Source organism: Artibeus jamaicensis, unplaced genomic scaffold, assembly GCF_021234435.1.
Source record: "Artibeus jamaicensis isolate MK-2021 breed Jamaican fruit bat unplaced genomic scaffold, CSHL_Jam_final contig_3182, whole genome shotgun sequence".
NCBI lineage: Eukaryota > Metazoa > Chordata > Mammalia > Chiroptera > Phyllostomidae > Artibeus > Artibeus jamaicensis.
In genome coordinates this window covers 544,229-566,440 of record NW_026521742.1, presented here as the reverse complement: position 1 = coordinate 566,440, position 22,212 = coordinate 544,229, and the positions used below count along the sequence as shown (strand labels likewise).

Genomic DNA, 22,212 nt, shown 5'->3' with positions numbered 1-22,212 from the left:
ACACACAACTGTATTATTATAATGTACCTAATGGACACATGGCCAAAGGGATACTGGAAGTTCATCTCTTGAGAAACCATAAGAAGAGAGAGCTGAGCGGAGAAGTGCAAACGCACAGACAAAACAGGCTGGGAGCACCGGCAGCCAATGGGGGAAGTAAAGATCGTAAGTAAACATTCTACTGCAGAAAAAGACATTTCCACTAGAGGATTTAAAAAGCAGCAGCATTTACACTTCAAAAAAGCAAAGGAGTGGCACAGAGCAGTGTTTCTCCATCCTTCGGGGGCTGAGAGGGTGGAAGAGGGGGCTCCCCGGGCATGAGAGCCACACTGAACGGGAGGGCACAACACAGAAATTTACAACGTGGGAATGCAAGGATAAGGAGAGAAATGAGAACAGCTTTTTTAAAAAGGTGATCAGTAAAGGAGACAGGATGTAAAGAGACAGAGAAAAACATTACATGGAAGAGAATAAATACCTGGTAAGGTTTCCAGAGGAAAAGCGATGTGACTACAAAGTCATGAGGCCGCTCTCCACTTTCCACGTGGGAGAAGGTCTCCAGAGGGAAGTCTAAGGCCACCATCACCACCATCACAGGACAAAGAAATAGAAGCCTGTCTCCAGAAGATAATCACCCAGAACTGAATGCAACTAAGATGTCCTTCAACAGGCAAAGAGATAATCCATGTTCTACCCATACAAACAATGTGATAAATAGAAATGAGCTACTAAGCCATAAAGAGACATGAAACTTTAAATGCATACGAGGGGAGATCCCAAAAAAACTGGAATTTATTTATAAGAAATTGTGTATTTATTGTTACATGTTTCAACTTCAGTCACCAAAGTACTCTCCATTAGATGTAATACATCTATTGAGACTTTTCCACTGCTCAAAACAGTTTTTGAACTCATCAAGTTTGATGTCTTTCAGTGCTTCTGCCAGTTTTTTTGTCTCAGCTCTTCCACATTAGCAAAACATTTCCCTTTGAGGACTTTTTTCATCCAGGGAAACAAACAAAAAAAGTCACTCGAGGCAATGTCAGGTGACTAAGGAGGGTGGAGCATAGGGGGTCATGCTGCTTTTGGTAAAAGAAAGACTGAAACTCAGCACAGTGAGGGCAGGTGCGCTCAGAAATCAGCCATCATGAAATGGGCAAATGTGTTGAAAGAGAATTAAAAGAAAATTCACTGAAGCTGAATGCAGCCTCTCACAACAACACCAGCTGGTACACTGATATAGATGGGTTCCTGGAACACTCACCTAGCAGGGGAAGCCTGGACTACCAGGGGCCTGCCCTCCACAAGAAAATTATAGTGGGTTATTTTTTTGGTCCCCCCTCTCACATATGCAAGTGAAAAAAAAACACACTGAAAAGGCTACATACTATAGAATTCCAATGATATGGCATACTGGAAAATACAAAAACTGTTCAGAGAAATAGGTCAGTGTTGCTGGGGATCTGGGGGGCGATGTGGAGACTTGAACAGGTGATGCACAGGGGATTTTTTAGGGCAGTGAAACCATTTTATATGGTACTATAAGAGTGGATACAAAACATTATTCATTAATCAAAACTAGAAAACGTTAAAGCACATGAGAACCTTGATGTATACGAAGTTGAGCTCTGTGGTCTTCCCAAAGCCCTTAATCATAGTGAAATCATGAGAAAAACATCACACGAATCCCAATGGAGGGATATTCTACTAAATACCTGACCAGTATTCCTCAAAACTGTCACAGCATCATAAACAAGGAAAGTTGGGGAAAAGAACTGTCGAAAGAAGCCTACTGAGAGGAGACTACTAAATGTAATGTGGGCCCTGGAAGGGATCTTGGGACAGAAAAGGGAATTTGAATTAAGTATGAATTTCACATGTCAATATTGCTGCATCAACTATAACAACTATGCCACAGAGGTGCAGGATGTTAACAACAGAGAAAAATGGGCGGGTGGGAGGTGCATGCGAATTCTCTGTTCTGTCTTTGCAGTTTTTCTGTAAATCTAAAACTGTTCCAAAATACAAGTTAATTTTTTTAAAGATTTTATTTATTTATTTCTAGAGAGAGGGGAAAGGAGGGAGAAAGAAAAGATAAGGAAATTCAATGTGTGGTTTCCTCTTGCACGCCTCTTACTGGGGACCTGGCCCACAACCCAGGCATGTGCCTTGACTAGGAATCGAACCAGCAACTCTTTGTTTCACATGTCAGCATTCAATGCACTGAGCCACACTAGGCAGGACCCATAACAAATATTTTTAAATTGTGATCATCTAAAATCCAGAAATTATATCTCATTGTTCTTTTAATTTGCATGACTCTAAATAATAGAAATATTAGGCATATTTTCTTACTTTTATTGCTTCATTTTTCTTTTTTGACTAGATTAATTATGATTTTTGTGCATTTTTCTATTTATTTATTATTATTATTTTTTACACAATGGAATTCTATGCAGCAGAGAGAAAGAAGGAGCTACTACCCTTTGCAACAACATGGATGGAACTGGAAAGCATTATGCTGAGTGAAATAGGCCAGGTGTTGAAAGACAAATACCAAACAAGCAAGCAGAAAAAAAAAACAAAAACAATACAAAGACACTGAAATAGAGAACAAGGGGACAGTGACCAGAGGGGAGAGGGAAGGGAAGTTAAGGGGAAAAAGGGGGAGGGATTTGGAGGAACAAATAGGAAGGACACAGGGACGAGAACTAAGGGGGGTAGAAATGGGAGGGAGGTGGGGAGCAAGGGGCGGGGGAGGCTGGGATGGGAAAAATAGACAAAAAAACTGTACTTGAAAAATAACTAAATAAAATTTTTAAAAAATTACAAGTTAATTTAAAAAATTAAAAACATGCTCAACTGTTTATAATAAACAAATGTAAATAAGTATCAATCAGGAAATGGTTAAATAAGTGATGAACTATCCATAAAATGGTGCAGCTATTTCAAAGAACGAGGTAAAATTATTTGTATTCACACAGAGAGAGGTACACAATATACTGATTTAAAAAAACAGCAACCTGTACAGTACATGGGTGGGCAAAAGCAGTTAACAGTCAAGTCTGTGAAAGTTTATTCTTATATTATTTACTAGTTATTGTATTATTTTCATACAAATAACTGTGAACCTACTTTTGCCTACTCCATGTGTAAAGTAGATCCAATTTGCATTTTAAAAAATTTAAGTGAAGTTTACATAAACCAAACACATTGATGAAAATGATCCCTGACGCAAACAGAGATCCATCCTTTTGGGAAGTGACATTGAAGAAGAGAAGGGGCAGTTTTGGTTTCTGTACTTCCATGCTTTACATGCAAGTAAATTTAACAAAGTGATTCTTGTCTTCAAATTACAGATTAGAAAACAACCTATACAGTATGATACCTGTAAAAAAATATATATATATATAAATATACACATACATATACATAAGATTGAAAGAACATACACTCAGCGTGTATTGCTTTGATAATTAGGGAAGAACCCAAGGAATAGAAGACAAATATCACCTAGCAACTATGGAAAGTGTGAATTGAAAGTAAAAAAGAATTCTTCCTGACAAAGAGTGTCTGGAGAATCGCCGCACTAACAAAAGCAGGGATAGGCGGGAAGCAAGCTTGAGAAGACAGTTCAGTGGGACTCAGAACCAGTCTCAACTGGCCTTGTCCTCAGGGAGACACACTAGCTGTTTTTCGGAGATAACAGAACAAAGACTGCAAGCAGTTGGACAGTCAGACGTGCACTAGGGAAGAATTTACCCTAGAATAATATTCCAAAGTCACCGGGTGGAAATCCACCTTGGACACATACAAACTACACACCACCCCCACCCCAAATTCAAACCTGTGACGTAGGAAACACAATGCTCACCGAGTGCCTGTGCACTAAGCTCTCACTGTGTTGAAATAACGTAACTCTATACAATATGCATAACTTCCCACTCCTTCCTTTAAATGTACTCCAAACGGGGGTAGACAGATCTGCTCTTGCCTTCTGTCTTTGAGCCTGTGGACTTCACAATAAAAGCTTTTCCTTTTCTCAAAAACTGAGGCCACAGTTTGGCTCCTGTGCACTTTGGGCAGCGAGCCCTTGCTCAGTAACAAGTGTCACTCATTTAGACTCCAAGATGCAAGTAAAACAACCAGTGAGTGTGTCTAGGAGGCACATTTAGTTGGAAAACAGGAAACAGAATTCAGGAGGGGAAACAGGCAAGGCTGGGGACAAGGGTGGGGGGGTGGAGCAGGGAGAAGAATGTGCTCAAGCAATATCATAAGACCAATAAGGAAACCTGAGGACTAAAGCTTGGGAAACACCTCTATTGAAAGGGTGGAAGAAAAAGCTTAAAGGAGGAGAGGGCGACAAAAACCCAGAAAGAACATTAGAAGAGTGAGTGAAACGTTCTAAGAAACCAAGGAGAAAGTTTCAAGGAGAGAGTGGTGGTAAGCAAGATTAGTAAGGACTGAGTCTGGGAGGATGAACTCAGAAGTAGTTGTAGATGGGGCAGTTACCAAGCAGAGCCCCAGCAGTTTCCAAATATCCTAATGGTGAGTCGAATCCAGTGTTTGCAAACTTTTTCTGTAAAGAGCTACATAGTAAATACTTTAGACTTGGAGAGCTAAATGGTCTCTGTGGCAACTACTCCACTCTGCCAGAATAGCAGGAAAGCAGCCACAGACAATAGTAAAGAAAGCATGGCTGTGTTCCAATAAAACTTTATTTATAGAAACAGGTGCAGGCCAGACTCGAGCCAAGGGCTGTAGTTTCCCAATCCCATGGTAGCCTCTATCCTCCTAGGAAATAACTGCTTTCGGATTCTGCCACTGGACACAGAAACCCCTCCTTAATCACCAGCTCTCATCTGTAAAATTCTGCCACTGTTATATATTTTCCTTAACTGTGAATGTGTAGGGATTTTGAATCACTACCACTGGAGATGTTAGGAAAAAAAAGAGGCCTGGGTTAATTAGTAAGAGGGAAAAAAAGGGATAGAAAATAAAGAGCAGTGAAGGTTTTTGGATTATAGTCATGAGTAAGAATTAAAAGGATAAAACAAACCCAGGACTTACAAATGCAGGAAATACCAATTTCTCTAAATTATGGTATGGTCCGGTGTAGAGTTTCCAAGGGGGGCACTATGGGTAGCTGACTTTGTGTTACAGAGCACATTTTAAAATATGGTAACTATAGAGAAATGTAGCTGCAGAATTTTACTTTCAAGCAACAGTTTCTCTGAGTTTCTTGAACCACAGTGAAACCCGAAAGTCAGCAATTTAGTCATGGGTCAGGCAGGAAAAAAAACCAAAGCAAAGGCTTTATTGACTATGCACAAACGCAGAACAAAACAGATTTGCAATTAGCATGTGATTACTGAAGGGGAGTCTGAAACTGTTACCGCAAGTAAGGAATGGTACCCACTACTAATTAGAGATTTGTAAGAGGTTCTTAATATTCTCCATCCTCTACATGATTTTCTGTGTCCTTTTATTTAGAAGGGCTTTCACTGATTCACTGTAATTCCTAACTTCAGTCTAAATTTTCCTTTAAGTGCTATGTTCTTCAAACTTCAGACTTTTCCCATTTCATAGATTTTTAGATTTATGATGTTTACTTCTGGCAAAGAAACCACTGTCTTCAAAATGTAACTCCACTACATGGACCATCTAAAAGGATGACAAGGAGGTGGTTTTGTGGACTACACTTCTCTACTTCTGTTGCAGCGATTATAAGGAGTTAAGTTCTGGGAAGCAATGTGGGCTTCCGGCTTCCTCCCACTTGTCCTCAGTCCCTGCCACCACCACCCCTAGAATCTGGCAAGCAGGAGTCCAGAAATTATCCTGGCCTTTCCCCTGGGAAAAATGGGGAAGAGGCACTTGAAAAGGGCTGTAAATACACAACCGGAGGATTCTCCAGTGTCTACAGTGTCTACCAGATATGTTCAAAGTACATAAAATCGACACATGATAATTCTCCCTCGTGGGCCAGGAATAGGAAAAATTTTAAATGTTCTTTATGGTAACATAAAATGAAGGCTTCCTTCGGTCACTGAACTCAGAGTCTCCCAACATCTTGAGATGGGTTTCATGACTTAGGAGGAAGGTAACTGATATACCCTCTTCAGATTTTTAATATAGGCAGAGAGGTTTTTTGGGGGGTGGTTTGTTTTATTTTAACAACCTTCAAATCTAGAAGGTATCTCATCAGAAAAAAACCTAAAACTGGTGGAGATAAACTAATAAACTTGAAAGGTTGCTCAAATTCTATTTATATGATTTTTAACATCTCTAACTTGTCAAAGGTTAAATGTCTTTTTTACCCACTGCGTGGTTGGATCAAGTAAAAGTGCAAATGACTGAGTATAAATAGCACTTATTTCAATCCAATATGTCAGACTATGAGTGAACTAATGGCATGATTCTTTTATTCCTATGAAGGTGGCAAATGAATGTTTGCCACATACACTAACTTCTATGGGCCACACCGGACGAGCAAGTTAACTTCACATGGCCATAAATCAAACAGAACTCATAGTTTCCACAATCTCATTCCCCTAATGCACTAAAAAGGGTCTTCAAATGTCAATCTGAGAAAGTGCTATTCTTTCTGGTCTCAATAAGCAAAAGAAATTAGCTTCTGACCATTCTTTTTAATTTCCCTGTCTTCCAAACTCTTTTCATAAATCAAACACAATGATTCTCATTAAAAGGTTCAATTCTAATCTCCAGAATGGCAAAACCTAACCTAAAAAATTTTAAAGTAAGCCTTGAGATGAATGGCTTTGAATGATCCCATTTGGAAGAAATTAAAGGGGATAAAATCTATGAGGTGGCAGGCAAAAAGCTTTAGCGACAGGGGACCGAAGACTTCTTTCATGTCCGTATGTGGCAGTTGGTCTCAATCACTTTTAACCACAAAGCACTTCTGATAAATAAAAATTTTCACTTAATGCTATTTGAAATTCCAAAGTAAATGACACTAAAACTGAAAGTAATGGTCCTTTTTAAAAAAATGTCTGTTCAAACTCTTACAAGAGAATCGCAGTTCTTCTTGCCAACGCAGAAAAGAATTACAGATCAGCAAGTCTATTTGTGTGCAAGCAGGGTTTATAGTGATACATTCTCATGGAAGAGAATGGCCTTGCTGAGGTGGCAGTAAAAAGCACAGGTTTGGGGCAGGGCAAGATAGGGGCCAAGAGAGGCAAGGGCAAGGGTGGCCAGAGGCCCCAGGTCCCTTGTTCAGAGGACTTATGTAGTTGGCAAGACAGGAGTGAGGGAGTTACATATTGATTGATGTAAGGGCGGTGCCAGCTTTCCTGGGGAGGACACGACTACCCAAACGTAGGTATGTGGGAAGGGGTTCTTTCCCAGTTAGTGAAAATGGTACAGAGAATTTCAAGGACTCCCCGCCACCTTCTAGGCCTTGGGATGTTCAGGACACATGGCAATCATAGGAAGGTTGTTCCAGAAGCCCAGAAGCCCAGTCTTAAGGACTGTCCCATCCTCCTGCACCATCGTAGTTTTGCTTGTGCTGTTCAGAATGCCTGGCAGTCTTATGAAACCAGTCTCAGGACTGCTGGGTCAATGGGTGAGACCTGTCTCCCTTTTGCTTCCAGCCTCCTATATTGAGTTCTTCATTTGTAACAGTGAGGGCTCTGCCTTTATTTCCCCTCTGGCTGCTTATTCCTAGCTGCTCCATAACAAAACACCTGGACCCAACCTGCCAGATGAAAATCTATGGTGCACGCACACTGGGAAAAATAGCCCACCTCTCCAATAAGCCTTGTTAAGTGACTAGTTAACTTGGTGTCCAGGACTATCACTAATTTTTTTTTTTTTACATCTTACTAAAAGCACTGAGTTAAATGAGTTAAAGAACATCATTTATTTTAATAACACATATATCAGAATAACAAAAGAATACTCAGGCAATGATGAAATCATGACTCCAGAAATTAGAAATAAAACATACCTGTTGGACAGAAAAAGATAAACTCTCTTACATCTTCCTTTCCACCTGCACGTTCACGTTGAGACCTCCTCCACATCAAATCAAGCAACTAACACCACCCCCCAAACAAACCGCAAAGGTTCTGTCTCGTCTCCCTTCTGAGACGCCATTTGTTCCTTGTCCTTCTTCTAAACATCATGCTGTCTGCCTTCCCTCTCCACCAAACCACGGAGATTACTTTGGTAGTGAGCATCAATAACCTTCTACATGTACAATATTTGGATTCCCCCTCCCAATTAATTAATTTCTTCTTTTGTCTTGATTGTTTCCTTTTTCCTAATGGGCTTACTTTGTTGTTACCTATCTAGCATTTGAATGTAATGCTTAGCTCGCTGATGGCAGATTGCTAGTCACCTTCCAATACCCATTCTCCCCATCTTCCTTATAAGCAGAATGCATGGAATCTGCAGTGACCACAGTACACTCAGCAAAAAGATCACATTTCCCAGCCTCCCTCCGCATCAGGTCCCTGATGATTCTGTGAAACCAACAAGCAGGGAAAAACTCACGCTGTCTTCTGTGTTTCTCCTTTCCTCTCGCACTGCTACCACATTCACGACACTCTGAACCCAGACACGTGGGAGCTTTTCCCACACCAAGCAATTATGTGACAACCAACGGATACCCTACCACTTAGCTGAGTCCACAAGACTGCCCCTGCCCACTTTAGATGGACAACCTGGAAGTCCAGGTTGTCACCCGTGCAGAAGCAGATCAGCTATAAATCAGAGGTTCCCGCAATCCCTACTGTGGTGATTCAATTAATTTGCTAGAGTGGCTCACAGAACTCAGAAAAACAGTTTACTTACTGTCCACCAGTTTACTGGATTAAGAATATGATAAAGGATACAGATTAACATCCAGAGGGACAAGATGTGTAGGGCGACGTATGAGAGAAGGGTTGAGGGGCTTCGTGCCCAACCCGAGCTGCCACTCTGCCAGCACCTCTGTACATTCAGCAACCCAGAAGCTCCCTGAACCCACACCTTTGGGAGTTTTATGGAGGCTTCACCACGTAGGCACGATTGGTCACTAATATCCAGCCACTCTCCACATATCTCTAGAGAAGTGGGGAGGGGAGGGAGGGGGCTGAGAAACATCGAGCTTCTAATTTGGGGTTGATCTTTCTGGTGACCAGTCTCCATCCAAGAGCCACACAGGAGCCCACCCAGAGCTACCTCGCTGAGACTAAAGATGCTCCTAGTGCTCTTATCACTTAGGAATTTGCACGGGTCCTGGCTGCTCTGTCAGGAACAAGGGTCATAACACACGTATTATCTCACACTGAGTAAGATGAAGGACTAAGCATCCATACCATGAAGGTCACGGAGAAATTTTAATACCATGGAAAAATGCTTATGACCCAACAAAAACAAAAAGCATATAAAATTGAATCATATCTAAAAAAGCAGTCCCCCTCAGCACCCCCAAAAAGATTAGGTACTTTGAAATATCTCAAGGTCCTTGAATTATAGGTAATTTCTTACCTTGCTCCTTTATATTTCTACTTCCTCAAGTTTGTACAATCAACATGTAATATTCTTTTTTATTTTTTAGATGTTATTTATTTATTTTTTAGAGAGGGGAGAAGGAAAGGAGAAAGAGATGGAAACATCAGTGTGTGGTTGCCCCTCACGTGCCCCCAACTGGGGACCTGGCCCGCAACCCATGCATGTGCCCAGACTGGGAATCGAACTGCCAACCTCTTGGTTCACAGGCCCACGCTCAATCCACTGAGCTACACCAGCCAGGGCTCAACGTGTAATATTTTTACAATCAGAGATAAAAAGGTCTAATAGTAAATGTTCGTTTTTTAATGTGAGAATTGGGGCTACATAGATACACTGGTCTATTTAATAGAGCTGTCTCATTAATGCACAATAAGCCCTTCTTAACAATGGCACATTACTCCAGAAATGCCAGGTCGGAGCATGCTCGTATCTGTAGAAAGAGGGCTCACGTTCAGTTTTGATAACCAAGAATGTATAATGCAGGGAATTATTCTTGTCTTTTTATTTTCAAAAATGGAGTTTCAAGAATATCCACGTTATTGCTTAAACACAGAAAAGGGTTAATTACTTCAATTCCCACTAGATCTTCGGTTTGACCCAACACTGCCGACAGTGCACCCAGTCACACTGCTGATGAAAGTTCACTGCCGAAGGTGGGTGGTGCTGTCTCCTACAAGGATTGCTCTTTTTCAAAAACAGCACTGCACGACAAACAGCTGCCTTGGATGGAAACTGAAGCTAACACGTATTTTTTGCTGTTATCTAGAAGAAATTGCTTTTTAGCCCCACATGCTCAAGTATCAATGTATTTCTTGCCTCATATTTGAAAAGAAACATTTTGACAAAGGATAAATATCTGGAAAAATAAACATTATATTTTCCAAGAGTAAAAAACAAAATATGCTACCTTTCCCTACTTCACGTTGCACTAGCTCACAAATAAGGTGAAACTCGAGACAAATTAAAATGTTTTGTTTCTAAAGTTCACGAAATTCTCTCCTTAAATGCCTTTCCTTGTTCAACTACACTAAAAGACTAAACAAGTAACAAAACAGTATAGATGTTCTAATTAAAATATCTGAAAGAGCACTTCTATTTTAAAGTTTTTATTTAAATACTCAAATGATATCAGATATATTAGTAATATGTTCATCACAGCTAACATAGTTACAACATACACATTTGAGTATTAAAGAACACTCAGAAATACCAACAATATCAAATATTCAAATATTCATAAGGAAATAACATAGTTTGAGTTAATTTCAAGATAATTTTTTATTTAAACAGTAACTTGCTGCCACAAATCTTTCTTAAATGACAACATAAACAATGCAAAAATGAGAAACATAACTCTCCCTTTCTTTCTCCCTCCCTTTCCCTCTCTCTAATAATAAATAATAAACAAAATCTTTAAAAAAAGAAAAAGGAAAGAAAAGAAAGCCCGACTGGTGTGACTCAGGGGCTTGGGCTTCATCCCCCAAACCAAAAAATTGCCAGTTCCATTCCCAGTCGGGGCACATGCCTGGTCTGAGGGCCAGTTCCCCAGTTGGGGGTGTGCAAGAAGCAACCAATCGATGTTTCTCTCCTTGTCCCTCCCTTCCTTCCCCTCAATCTAAAAATAAATAAATAAAATCTTTTAAAAAATATAAAGAATGACAAACATAAACTCTAATTGCTACAAAATGTTTAAAAAGCACTTGCCCTAATCTGTAGGCAGATAGGTTTTTTTCCTTTTTAATGTTTATTCATTTTAAAGAGAAAGGATGGAAAAGAAAGAAACATCAATGTGAGAAAGAAACATCAATTGGTTGCCCCCATATGTGCCTGCACTGGGGACTGAACCCGCAACCTACATTATGTGCCCAGACCAGGAATTGAACCCCCAACCTTTTGGTGTATGGGACAAAGCTCCAACCAACTGAGCCACACCAGCCAAGGCCACAGGCAGATAGTTTAAATAGCCCAAGTTACATGGGCACAATAATGATATTCTGTGTAATAAGCTCACAGATTAGAAAATACTGCAGAACTTTAAATTCTGCATTACTATCAGTGAGTCAGCCCAGAGTACTTACAATAGAAATGAACATGCAAAACCTTGTAACCTCAAGATAATTCACTTTGTGGAAAATTTGGCCAAAAGAGAAAAAGCAACCCTATTAAGCCATTCTGCTAATGCTCACTTCTCACCTTCCACGCTGACTCAGAATACAGTCAGATAAGTCTCAGATGTGTCTGACATTCCTGCTCCTGCTGTTTATTCCCATCTAAATCCACTCTGATTTTTATACCATGTATCTACTTGCTGTCTCAGCAACAAGTGAAAAGAACATGGCTGAAGGTGAAGTCCAGAAACAAAGAGACTTTAGAGACACAAGGAGCACTGAACCTACCAGCTTTATAAATAACCTAAGACAGATCAGAAACCAAAGTAATGCCTGTTTTGTATTCTTATATAATGTTGGTGCTAACTGCCAAAAATGGCATTGACTTAAGTTCTCCAGTATAAATTTTTTTAAATTTCATCAGCTATGGTGAGTTTCCACAAATTCATTCACTTAAAAAAAAAAAAACACTTATCAAATACTATAAAGTGTGCTATGCTAGACATCATGTGGACCTCAGACATGAGTAAGGAATCCAGATGGGGAAAGAAGCTAACATAAAACAGAAGAAATGAAGTATTTTCACCAATATAAAACTTAGCAAAGGATAAAGGGGCAGCTAATTGCAACTGGAAAAGGCTTCAAGGTAGAGGTAGTAATGAAGCTGAGCCTGAAAGGTTGCATAGAATTTCTACAAGTTGAAGACATGGAAGGAAAGGACATTCTATGCTCTGAAGAGGTAACAAAAGACTCAGAAAAAGTGCTGGGCACATTTGCAGAAATGGCAACACAGGCGGGCTGGGCTAGTCCAGCATCCCTAGGGAATATCATGTGCAGTGACTGGAAACGTATACTAGGGCCACAGGTAAGAAATGCCAGCCTTAATTCCTGGCAAAGGAGAGAAAGGCAGATTTGCTGGCTCAGTGACTTCCATAACTAGCACCACGTCAAGTCACCTGGGCTGTTTCAAACGCAGATTTTCAAACCCCTGTAGAAATAGGAAATTTTAATACTTTAAGCTCCTGTACTGATTCTCATTTTCAGTCAGATCTAGGTACAGCGTGAAGAACTGGAGGGCAGAACCAAAGAGAACAGAAAAGGGGGAATGGTTACAAGAGAGGAAGAGACATAGAACTAACAGAAAACACCAACTACTGAGATGTGAGGTTAACGGAAAAGAAGAACCACAAAGTTACTGTAGGTCTAAAAGAACAGGAAAGCAAGTATTACTATAAGAGAACACATAACAGCCAAATGTCTGCAGGAAAACACATCAAGTTTGGACTTTCTGAGGTTGAGTTCCTTATCATATAGGAAATTTGGTTCTCGAAATGCAGGAATATTAACTTCTTATTTAAACATATACTATATGCTGACACCTCTTCTAGGGTTGTTATGAACTGCTACTCTCTCCCCAAATACATGAAGGAATATATACATGTAAAGGATATCAATTACTAAAAATACAAAATAGCATACTGTAATGGCTATACACAGTGGCAGAGAGCTACAAATTTAAAAAGAACTCAACAAATATGTATTAAACAATAAAAATTAAAGATTTCATTTAGTCTTACATTTTTTAACAAAATGGGAGGACCCTCTACTCCATCTGATTTTCTTTTAAAGATGTCGTAATTCTTACCTTTGCTGCCAAGGCTTTTAAACTGTCGAGAAATCTTTGCCAGAAATCCTTGAAGAGTGGGCGGTCAATTTTCTTCAGGCTGTCTCTGGTGCTAGCGTCCACACTGACATACAGCTGGGTGACTGGTGTGAGATTCCTTGGTGATTTAAAATCGAAAAGAACCACAACAATAAAAAAATAATATTATGCCCATTTTGGGCTTTTCATGATGTAAAACTTACGATCTGTAACAGGTGTGGTGATTAAAGATTTCACTGGGTCTAGGGGCTTCTGCTTGTCCCGGAAGGCTGACACGGTGACTTCAATAATGTGACAGTGGGGTGTCAGGTGGCTATTTTAAAAAAATGACCAAGCACCATCCCTAATAATCACTTAAAACTGCTCCCTCTTCAAACACTAGGTTTTAGTGGAAAGTAAATACACAAGATCTAGCTTCAGGTCTGGCACCATCAGTCCAGCACAGTTGGGGCAGGGGTGGTCTCAGACCTAAGTTTCCCCATAAACGCTGCCACTCAAGACTTAAGCAGCTGAAATTTCACAACCAGGTGGGGTCTCTGCTGATGGACCACCTCCCATCATGAATTCACTGATGGACATTTTCTAAGGCAACAAGAAACAACCCAGAAAGCACAAGCCTTCTTTCAAGGGCACGGAGCCACACAGATGCCTCACCTATGCCTGAGAACGGAGTGGGCTCACAGCCAAGCCTTTGTGGGCAAACAATGCTCCATTCAACAAGCTTTAGGCAACGCAGAGCCGGAACAGCAGCAACCCAGCACTTACAAAGGGCCACAGCCCAGAAGAAAAATGTATGTTGCAGATTCTTATTTTTCTTTGCCTTCTTCATCAGTTTCCAGGAAGAACACCACTCATTTTCCATTTCTCTCCAGTTCACTGACTCATTTCATAATGTCATTCTTATCTACTAGATTTCTTGCCAGTTTTAAGCCCAGATTATACTTTTCCCAAAGCCTCTCTGTTCTCCCTTCGAATGGGTCTCGTAATTCATTCTTTTCAATACATTTGGACGTAGAAAGAAATTCCCCCTTAATATCCTCTAACCAAATCCTCCCACTATTAATTTTCTTTAACTATTTCACTATTTTATTTACCCCTAGAATTTTATTTATGAAATTTTTTATTTCAAAGTCTATGCATTTTTAAAAACTGAGATGTAACTCACACACCATAAAATTCACCATCAAAATGGTTTATGCCCTTTTATGTCTCTCAATATCAGCCTTATCAATCTTTGAGTGTAAGACTTTAAAGGACAGGCACAACATTTCTTCTTTTTATCCAGTCATACAGGCAGGCACTGAAAGCTACTTTTTAGTTGATAATGTTGACTTCAGATGACAGAACTTTTAGTGGCATGTAGGGCAAAAGAATTATCATAATGATCTGTCTTAGTGACATATGGAAAAATCCTAAGGGTATAAAAGCAAAATTATTAAAAGTGCAGAAGTTCTGACCAAAGTTAAGAAAGAAGTGATGAAATATTGGCAGACTCTTCATTGCTTTAATCCCTTTGACTCTAAGATACAAATGGAACCCTTAGAAGTTCAGCAATGTGTCATTACTGAGCAAAAGACATCAATTACTAGAAATGCAAAACCATAGCAGATTGTAATGGCAGCATTCTGTCTCATCACTATTCTGCTGGAAGCCTCTTTAACAACAAATAAGCTTTGATACCCTAACAGGACTTTATATTTCACAAAAAATAAAAATAAAGATTGTATCAATAGATACTACTGGCTATCATCATCTGATAGTTATAGGATTTTGTCATAAAGCTGCGGATGGAAAATGGGAACTGGCCTGACCTTTTCACTATGCCTCTGTAACTACTTAAGATTATGAACAGTAAATTCCAAAGGCCATAGTTATTTTACAAACCTCCATCATTTGCAAAAAAGGAACCCAATAAGAAATTTTTTCAATACTAAATGCCCAAGGTGCTATAATTAAGGAGTCTACTGATTTCTCGTGGGGAACAGGGTAAGAATGGAGAAGGGGAAATATCCCAGGGAATTACAGAGCTCATTCAGCAGCAGTAAAAGAACCTTGGAGAAATTTTCTGAGCTCAGGGATCTAATGTCTTCCTGGTATAGGCCTCTTCCCCAGGACAGGCAATTAACTCCCTGGTGGTCATTTGTCTATCCTGGCCAGAGATAGCATCATTTCAGTTCCCCCAAAGCAGGACAATGTTTTATCCTGCAAAGCATCATAACACTTCCTGTGCCTGAGAACATTGCTGCTGGAAACAAATGGAAAGGACTATGCCACGAAGGAATAAACAATCTAAGCCAAACACCCAGTGAAAATGCCCAGAGAACTCTATGACTATTGTGATGCCCCCTCCTCCTGCTAATTTTAAATCCAAGTTGAAAATGATCACATATGGAAATGCATTGCAAGTGAACATAAAAATCCCTCTCCCTTTTTTGCTTTCTGTAAGGATGTAGCCTACTAATCTCTATGAAAGACAAAGAGAGGGATTTATGTTTGTAAGAAATCAAGTAGATGAAATAGTAAGTTTGAGGACCCTATTGGACTAAATAAATAAATAACGAAAGTGGCCCAAACTTCCAGTACTATTAAAACCAGAAACTGAGACAATCGGGGACCGTCTCACACCAGGCCAAATAATTTAGGAGGAAAGGTGAAGGAAAATGGAGGAGGAGGAGAAAGCTATTTACCATTTACTGAGTACGCATCATATACTAAGTTCATTGTGCTATGTTTCGCCTTTCTTGTCCAGTTCACTGAATCCTCATAATAAAACAAGGTAGTTTTACCCTGTCAAGTGTATCAATCCCACTTCTGGGTATTTATCTGAAGGAAATGAAATCAGCATCTTCAGGAGAACGCAGCATTAGTCACAACAGCCAAGACATACAGGGAAATAACCCAAGCGTCTGTCCACAGATTTAAGCAGCACATCTTCATAATCTGAACCCCTTACCTGATTTCCATCGGGAATTGTGCGTTTGTAACCAGGAAACTGGAGATTTTACGCTCATGGAGTAACTTCAAAAACCTGTTAATTTCTGGGTACATGATGGGTTCTCCCACGAGGGACAATGCACAGTGCTTCACTGTCATTCCCTCTTTAAAGCGCTCCTCTTTGACACCTGGCACTCCTGGAAAACACAGTGAAAATGATCAAGCTCAATAAGGCATGAATAGAGGATAACTCCTTTTACTTTTCTTAATTAAAAATTTTACATTCTCCTTAACGGTTCCTTGATTTTAGAGGGCAAATTTATATTTGATACCAGCCAGATAATAAAAAATGAGGGCCAGAGGGGAAAACAAATCTAGAATTACTCACAGGGAAACACCAGTCAGCATTCTTGGTTTTAGTACTAATTACACTACATCAATACAAGCAGGCAAAACTCACTTTATTTGCTAATAATTTGAAACACAATTTGCTTAGCTCTGAATTCTTTCATGTTGGTCTAAGTAAATGAATTCAATATATGAGGGCAGACCCCCCAAAAACCCAAAATTTATTTTAAAAATTGTGTATTTATTTTTACGTGTTTAAACTTCAGTTACCTTCAAAGTACTCTCCCCTTGATGCAATGCACCTATTGACACATTTTTCTACTGCTCGAAACAGTTTCTGGACTTGTCAAGTTTGATATCTTTTGGTGCTTCTGCTGTTTGTTGTTTCACCTCTTTCACATCAGCAACATATTTCCCTTTAAGGAGTTTTTTTCATCCAGGGAAATAAAAAGAAAGTCAATTGGGGCAATATTGGATAAACAGCAAGGGTGGAATATAGAGCTCATGCCATTTTTGGTCAAAAACTGTGAACACTCAGTGAGGTGTGGGCAGGTGTGCTCGAAAATCACCCATCATAAAATGGGCAAATGCATTAAACGAGTCTTCAAAAAAAAATTCACTGTAGCCGAACACAGCCTCTCACAACAACGCCAGCTGGTACACTGGTACAGATGGGTTCCTAGAACACTCACCTATTGGGGAAGCCTGTACTATGAGAGGGCTGCCTCCAGAAGATAATTCCCATAGCAGGGGAAATCCCCTCATATGTATATAATAAAAAGCCTTATCTAGACCATTCACTTTCCCCTTCATTTGTAAAGTAGTGTTCTGAATTGAGAAACTAAACGTACTTGATCCAAAAGTAAAGAAGAGAGAAAAAGAAGAAACCTACAGCTCTCACCTTTGGCTTCATACTGGAATCACCTTGAGAGTGTCCAAAACTCTTGCCTCCAAGGCACACGGCCAAAGATTCTGTTTAATTGGAGTGGGTGAAACCTGGGGTATGAGAGCTGTAAATTTTCCTCAGGTGATTCTAACATGCAGCCAAGGTTGAAAACCACTGCACAAACTACAGGTCCACAGAACCATCTGCACACTGGAATCACCTGGGAATCTTAAACCTTCCAGACTCCAGGCTGCAGAGCAGAAGGATTAAATCACAATTTCTGAGTAGAAGCATAGTCATCAGTTTTTTAAGCTCCCTGGAGATTCCAACATGCAAGAAAGTTTGGATTTCAACTCTAGCTAGACACTGAAGTTACAAAAGAACTTTAAAAAATCCTAATGTCCAGGAGGGACTCAGGCAATCGTATTTTCTTTCTTTTTTAATTTAATCATGCCACATTTTTTCCATTACCATTTATTACACTATATCCCCGCCCCCCGCAATCCCCACACTGTTGTCCATGCCCACAAGTCCTTTTTCCTTTTTGCTCAGTCCCTCCAGCCCATACTCTCCTCACTAGCTGTCATCCTGCTCTCCACCTATGAGTCTCTCCTCACTAGCTGTCATCCTGCTCTCCACCTATGAGTCTCTCCTCACTAGCTGTCATCCTGCTCTCCACCTATGAGTCTGTCCCCATTTTCTTCGTTAGTTTCCAAGTGATTCCAAAGTACAGCGCAGATTGACAAGCACTGCTCTTGACTTAATGTAGAAGGCATTCCTGAAAGTCCCTCAATCTAACACATAATGTAAAAGACTTGGAAAGAGTGTAACAGGCAAATAAAAATGTAACAATATCTCTTATTTCAGCTACATCTATCCATTATCTGTAGGTTCTTTTAGAAGACTATATATTCTCTGTAGCATACAGATTCTTCACGGAGACAGGGCTGGGCAGGCATGTTCATACTTCCTCTCAGGCACTTACTGTTTTTTTGTTTGTTTGTTTGTTTGTTTGTTTGTTTGTTTGTTTTGAACTGTAAAGAGTACCTACCTCAAGAAATCTCTTTTAGGAGTACATGAGATAATGGACCTCAAGGTTTAAGTAGAGTGCCCAGCACACAAGAAACAGTTGTTAAGGATTTGTTATTATCATCACCTTTATCCTGGCTTCTTGAAACAATTAAATCCTAGGCACCACTATCCCCTCAACAACAGCAAACCTGGAGAAAATATAATGAGTTTTCGTTGCTCACTTGTGCCTTAGTTTCCAGAAAGTAATTTTATTTCACACACACACTCTACTCAGAAACTGCAAGTGCAAGTAAACACCCAAGAGAGTAAACCAACACAACACTGGCTCCAATGAGAACAGTCCACAGGAGCAGGTGGCTCTTCTTTTATGACTATCAAACTGCAATTCTAAGAATGCATTTCAATTCAGTATTTGGGGATGAGTCATTTTTTTTAAGTTACTGAAATCTAAGCTCCTAAATGAAAAAGGTTTTAAATAAAACTTGATCCTTATGTCACCGTATTTGCTGAGACAGCTAAGAATTAAGCATAACATTTATTTTTTTTGTAAAAAAAAAACCATTAACCCCCCATGAGCAGATGAGTAGGACAGATTTAACTCGAAATGCAAAGCTAACCAAAAAAATCAGAAAGCAGAATAGCTTGCTGGGCTCTAATCACTGGTGGTCAGCTGTACGGGGTCCAAAATCCGGCTCTACCACTGAGCTGGTCTGTGCCCTTGGTCAGGCCACTCAGCCTTCCCCACACCCATTCCCTGGTCTATGAGATGGGGTTACACACATGTGAGTGTAGCTATTATAAGAATTCAGTGACATAAGCCACATGAAATACGTGAAATCCCTACAGTGGGGCTAGGCACTGAAACAATGTTAGATGCAAATTATTTTTATTATAATAATAATTTATTTTGTGAAACAGAAATTCAATTATTTTATTTGATTATTATTATTTATTTTGGGGAAGGGAGAGAAGGGAAGGAAGAAAGAGGGAGAGAAACATCAATGTGTGAGGGACACAATGATCAACTGCCTCTCACACACCCCCCAATGGGGGACCCAGCCCACAACCCAGGCATGTGCCCTGACTGGGAATCGAACTGGCAACCTTTGGGTTTGCAGTTCAACACGCAATGCGGTGAGCCACACCAGCCAGGGCACCCCACCAACTTTCTGGCTGCAGTACTGCTGACCTCCGGCTTCCTTGGCTGCTGGCTGGGGCAGGGAGGTTCTCGAGACACGTTGTGTGGGGAACACCAGGCCTGGGCCACTTCTCCGCTGCCCCTGATGGAAGCTTGTCCCAGGCTGGGGTCCCTAGAAACAGCCCTGTCCATGTGACGTGTTGGGGAAGTGCTCTCAGGGAAAACTAGTGAGGAAAGGAGACAGCGGTGGGGCACACTAAGCAAGGATGTGTCTCAGCTGGAGACCAGGATCAGGCTGATCCCCCCCCCACCCAGCACTGGGGCATGAGTCGTGCCATGGAGTTGGTGCTCCGTGAAGCAAGGAGGCTGGCCTCTGTACCCCCAGGCCAGCTTGACTTGGGCTGCCCAATTATTTTAAATACAATGGTAATTCCATCCAATTTACCATTTATTGATCACCTACGTTGTGCCAAGCACTGTTCTAGGCAAGTTTTCTATCAGTAAATAAAAATAAAAATAAAAATAAAAAAACCTCTGCCTTTCTGAAGTCAATATTTTTACATACGACAGAGAATAAAAATTAACACCATAAATCAGCAAATTCTATAGCAAAGACATTCAAATTTTTTAAACTGCCCTGACCCGTGTGACACGGTTGGGCACTGTGCCACAAAGCAAAAAGGTCACTGGTTTGATTCCCATTCAGGGCACGGGCCTGGGTTGTGGGCCCAGCCTCCCGTTGGGGCGCATGCCAAGAGGCAACTGATCAATATTTCTCACATCGGTGTTTCTCTCCCTCTCTTTCTCCTACCCTTCCCCTCTCTCTTAAAAGAGATTTTAAACAAAATCTGTAAAAAGCACTTTAAGATACAATTGACATATAACATTACATCAGTTTCAGGAGAGCAACATGATTAGGCATTTGCATATATTGTGAAATGTTCTCCACATAAGTCTTGATTAACATCCACCATTACATGGTTCCAATTTCTTTTCTTGTCATGAGAACTTTTAAGACCTCCTTTCTTGCTTCTTTTTTGCAGGCGGCCATGAAGATGGTGGATGTGCAGACTGTGCGCCCCTACCAGAAGCAGCCCACCACCTTTCAAAGTCAGACGAGGGTCCTGCTTGGAGAAACTGGCCAAGAAGCCGCCGCGATACCACGAGAACACCAGCCTGGGTTTCCAGACGCCCAGCGAGGCCATCGAGGTCACTTACACAGACAAGAAACGCCCTTCACTGGTAATGTCTGCATCTGAGGGTGCATCTATTCTGGTGTGGTGACCAAGATGAATGGACCACTGTCATCCGCCGAGACTACCTCCACTACATCCGAAGTCAAACGGCTTCAAGAAGCACCACAAGAACATGTCAGTGCACCTGCCCCCACTTTGGAAATGTCCAGATCAGTGACACTGTCACAGTGGGTGAATGCCGGCCCTTGAGCAAGACCATGCACTTCGACGTGCTCACGGTCACCAAGGCTGGTGGCACCAAGAGGCAGCTGCAGAAGTTCTGAGACGAGACACCTGCCCACTCCCCCAAAGAAAATAGTTATTTTCTCAGTCATGAGCCAGGCTCCTTGGATCTGAGACCTTACTAGAGGGAGGTATTGTCCCTGCGACCTGAGCAGGATTAATGAGAAAGATGGGGTTCGTTTTTACCCTTTGGGGCATAAGGATGGGAATGGGGGCCAAATCCTGCCTCCTGCTCTCTCACCTCTGGGTGAAGGCAACCTGTATTAAAGATGCTGCACCTCTAAAAAAAAAAAAAAACCTCCTATCTTAACACTTTTCAAATATATAATATGGTATTGTTGACTACAGTAACCATGCTTTATATTATATCCCCATGACTTATTTATTTTATCATTGGGACTTTGTACCTTTTTCACCCTGTTCATCATTTCACCTACCACCCATATAACACAGTAGCCACTAGCTACACTTAGCACTTGAAATGTGACCAGTTTCTGACTGAGAAACTGATTTAATTTTCATAATTACAATTTAGTGGGTCTTGGGGGTAACAGATAACAGGGCTGGTGGTAAATATCATGTGTTCAACTTCAGACACATGAAGTTTGCTATGTCTGTGATATATCTGAATGTGCCCAACACTCAAGTTTGGACTCTGGAAAAACTGACTGGGTGGCAATAAATATTTTGGCAAATGAATAGTGTTTCCACCCCTGGGCCAAATAAGTTTATCAAGGCAGCAGTGTAGCACCTTAGGACAGTCATATTTCTATGGAAAAGAAGAGGGGCCAGCAAAAAACACTGCCAAAGAGCAGCCAGCGAAGAAATGTAAAAGCAAACAAATAAAATTCTGTATTTTCTGCAAGCTACAACTAAAAATACCACACCTTCACATTTTGACAACTTAAAAACAAACTAAAACCAGGACTTAAAAAAAAAAAAACTTGTAGGGAGTGAAGTCAGTGGCGTGGCAGCGTGAGAAATCTAAGATCTTAACTCAAGTGAATAAAGGTCTCTCCCCTTTGAAATTGCAACAAGTTTGATAGCTATAATGCAACAAAGGATTCTTGGCTCAGAGCACAGGCACATCTGAAACACACTGAAAC

The 22,212-nt window shown here is 40.6% G+C and overlaps 1 protein-coding gene and 1 pseudogene across 1 annotated transcript in view; one reads left to right on the top strand and one right to left on the bottom strand.

Moving 5' to 3' along the window:
• Nucleotides 1-22,212, bottom strand: part of LOC119042035 (S-adenosyl-L-methionine-dependent tRNA 4-demethylwyosine synthase TYW1) — a 179,111-nt gene that overhangs the window by 43,466 nt on the left and 113,433 nt on the right. Inside the window, exons 12-13 of the mRNA XM_037135582.2 lie at nt 16,244-16,421; nt 13,273-13,408 (exon numbers count right to left, since the gene is read on the bottom strand). Of these exons, the coding sequence (XP_036991477.2) occupies nt 13,273-13,408; nt 16,244-16,421 (314 nt within the window). The remainder of the gene's footprint in view (nt 1-13,272; nt 13,409-16,243; nt 16,422-22,212) is intronic.
• Nucleotides 20,684-21,147, top strand: LOC119042034 (40S ribosomal protein S11-like; annotated as a pseudogene).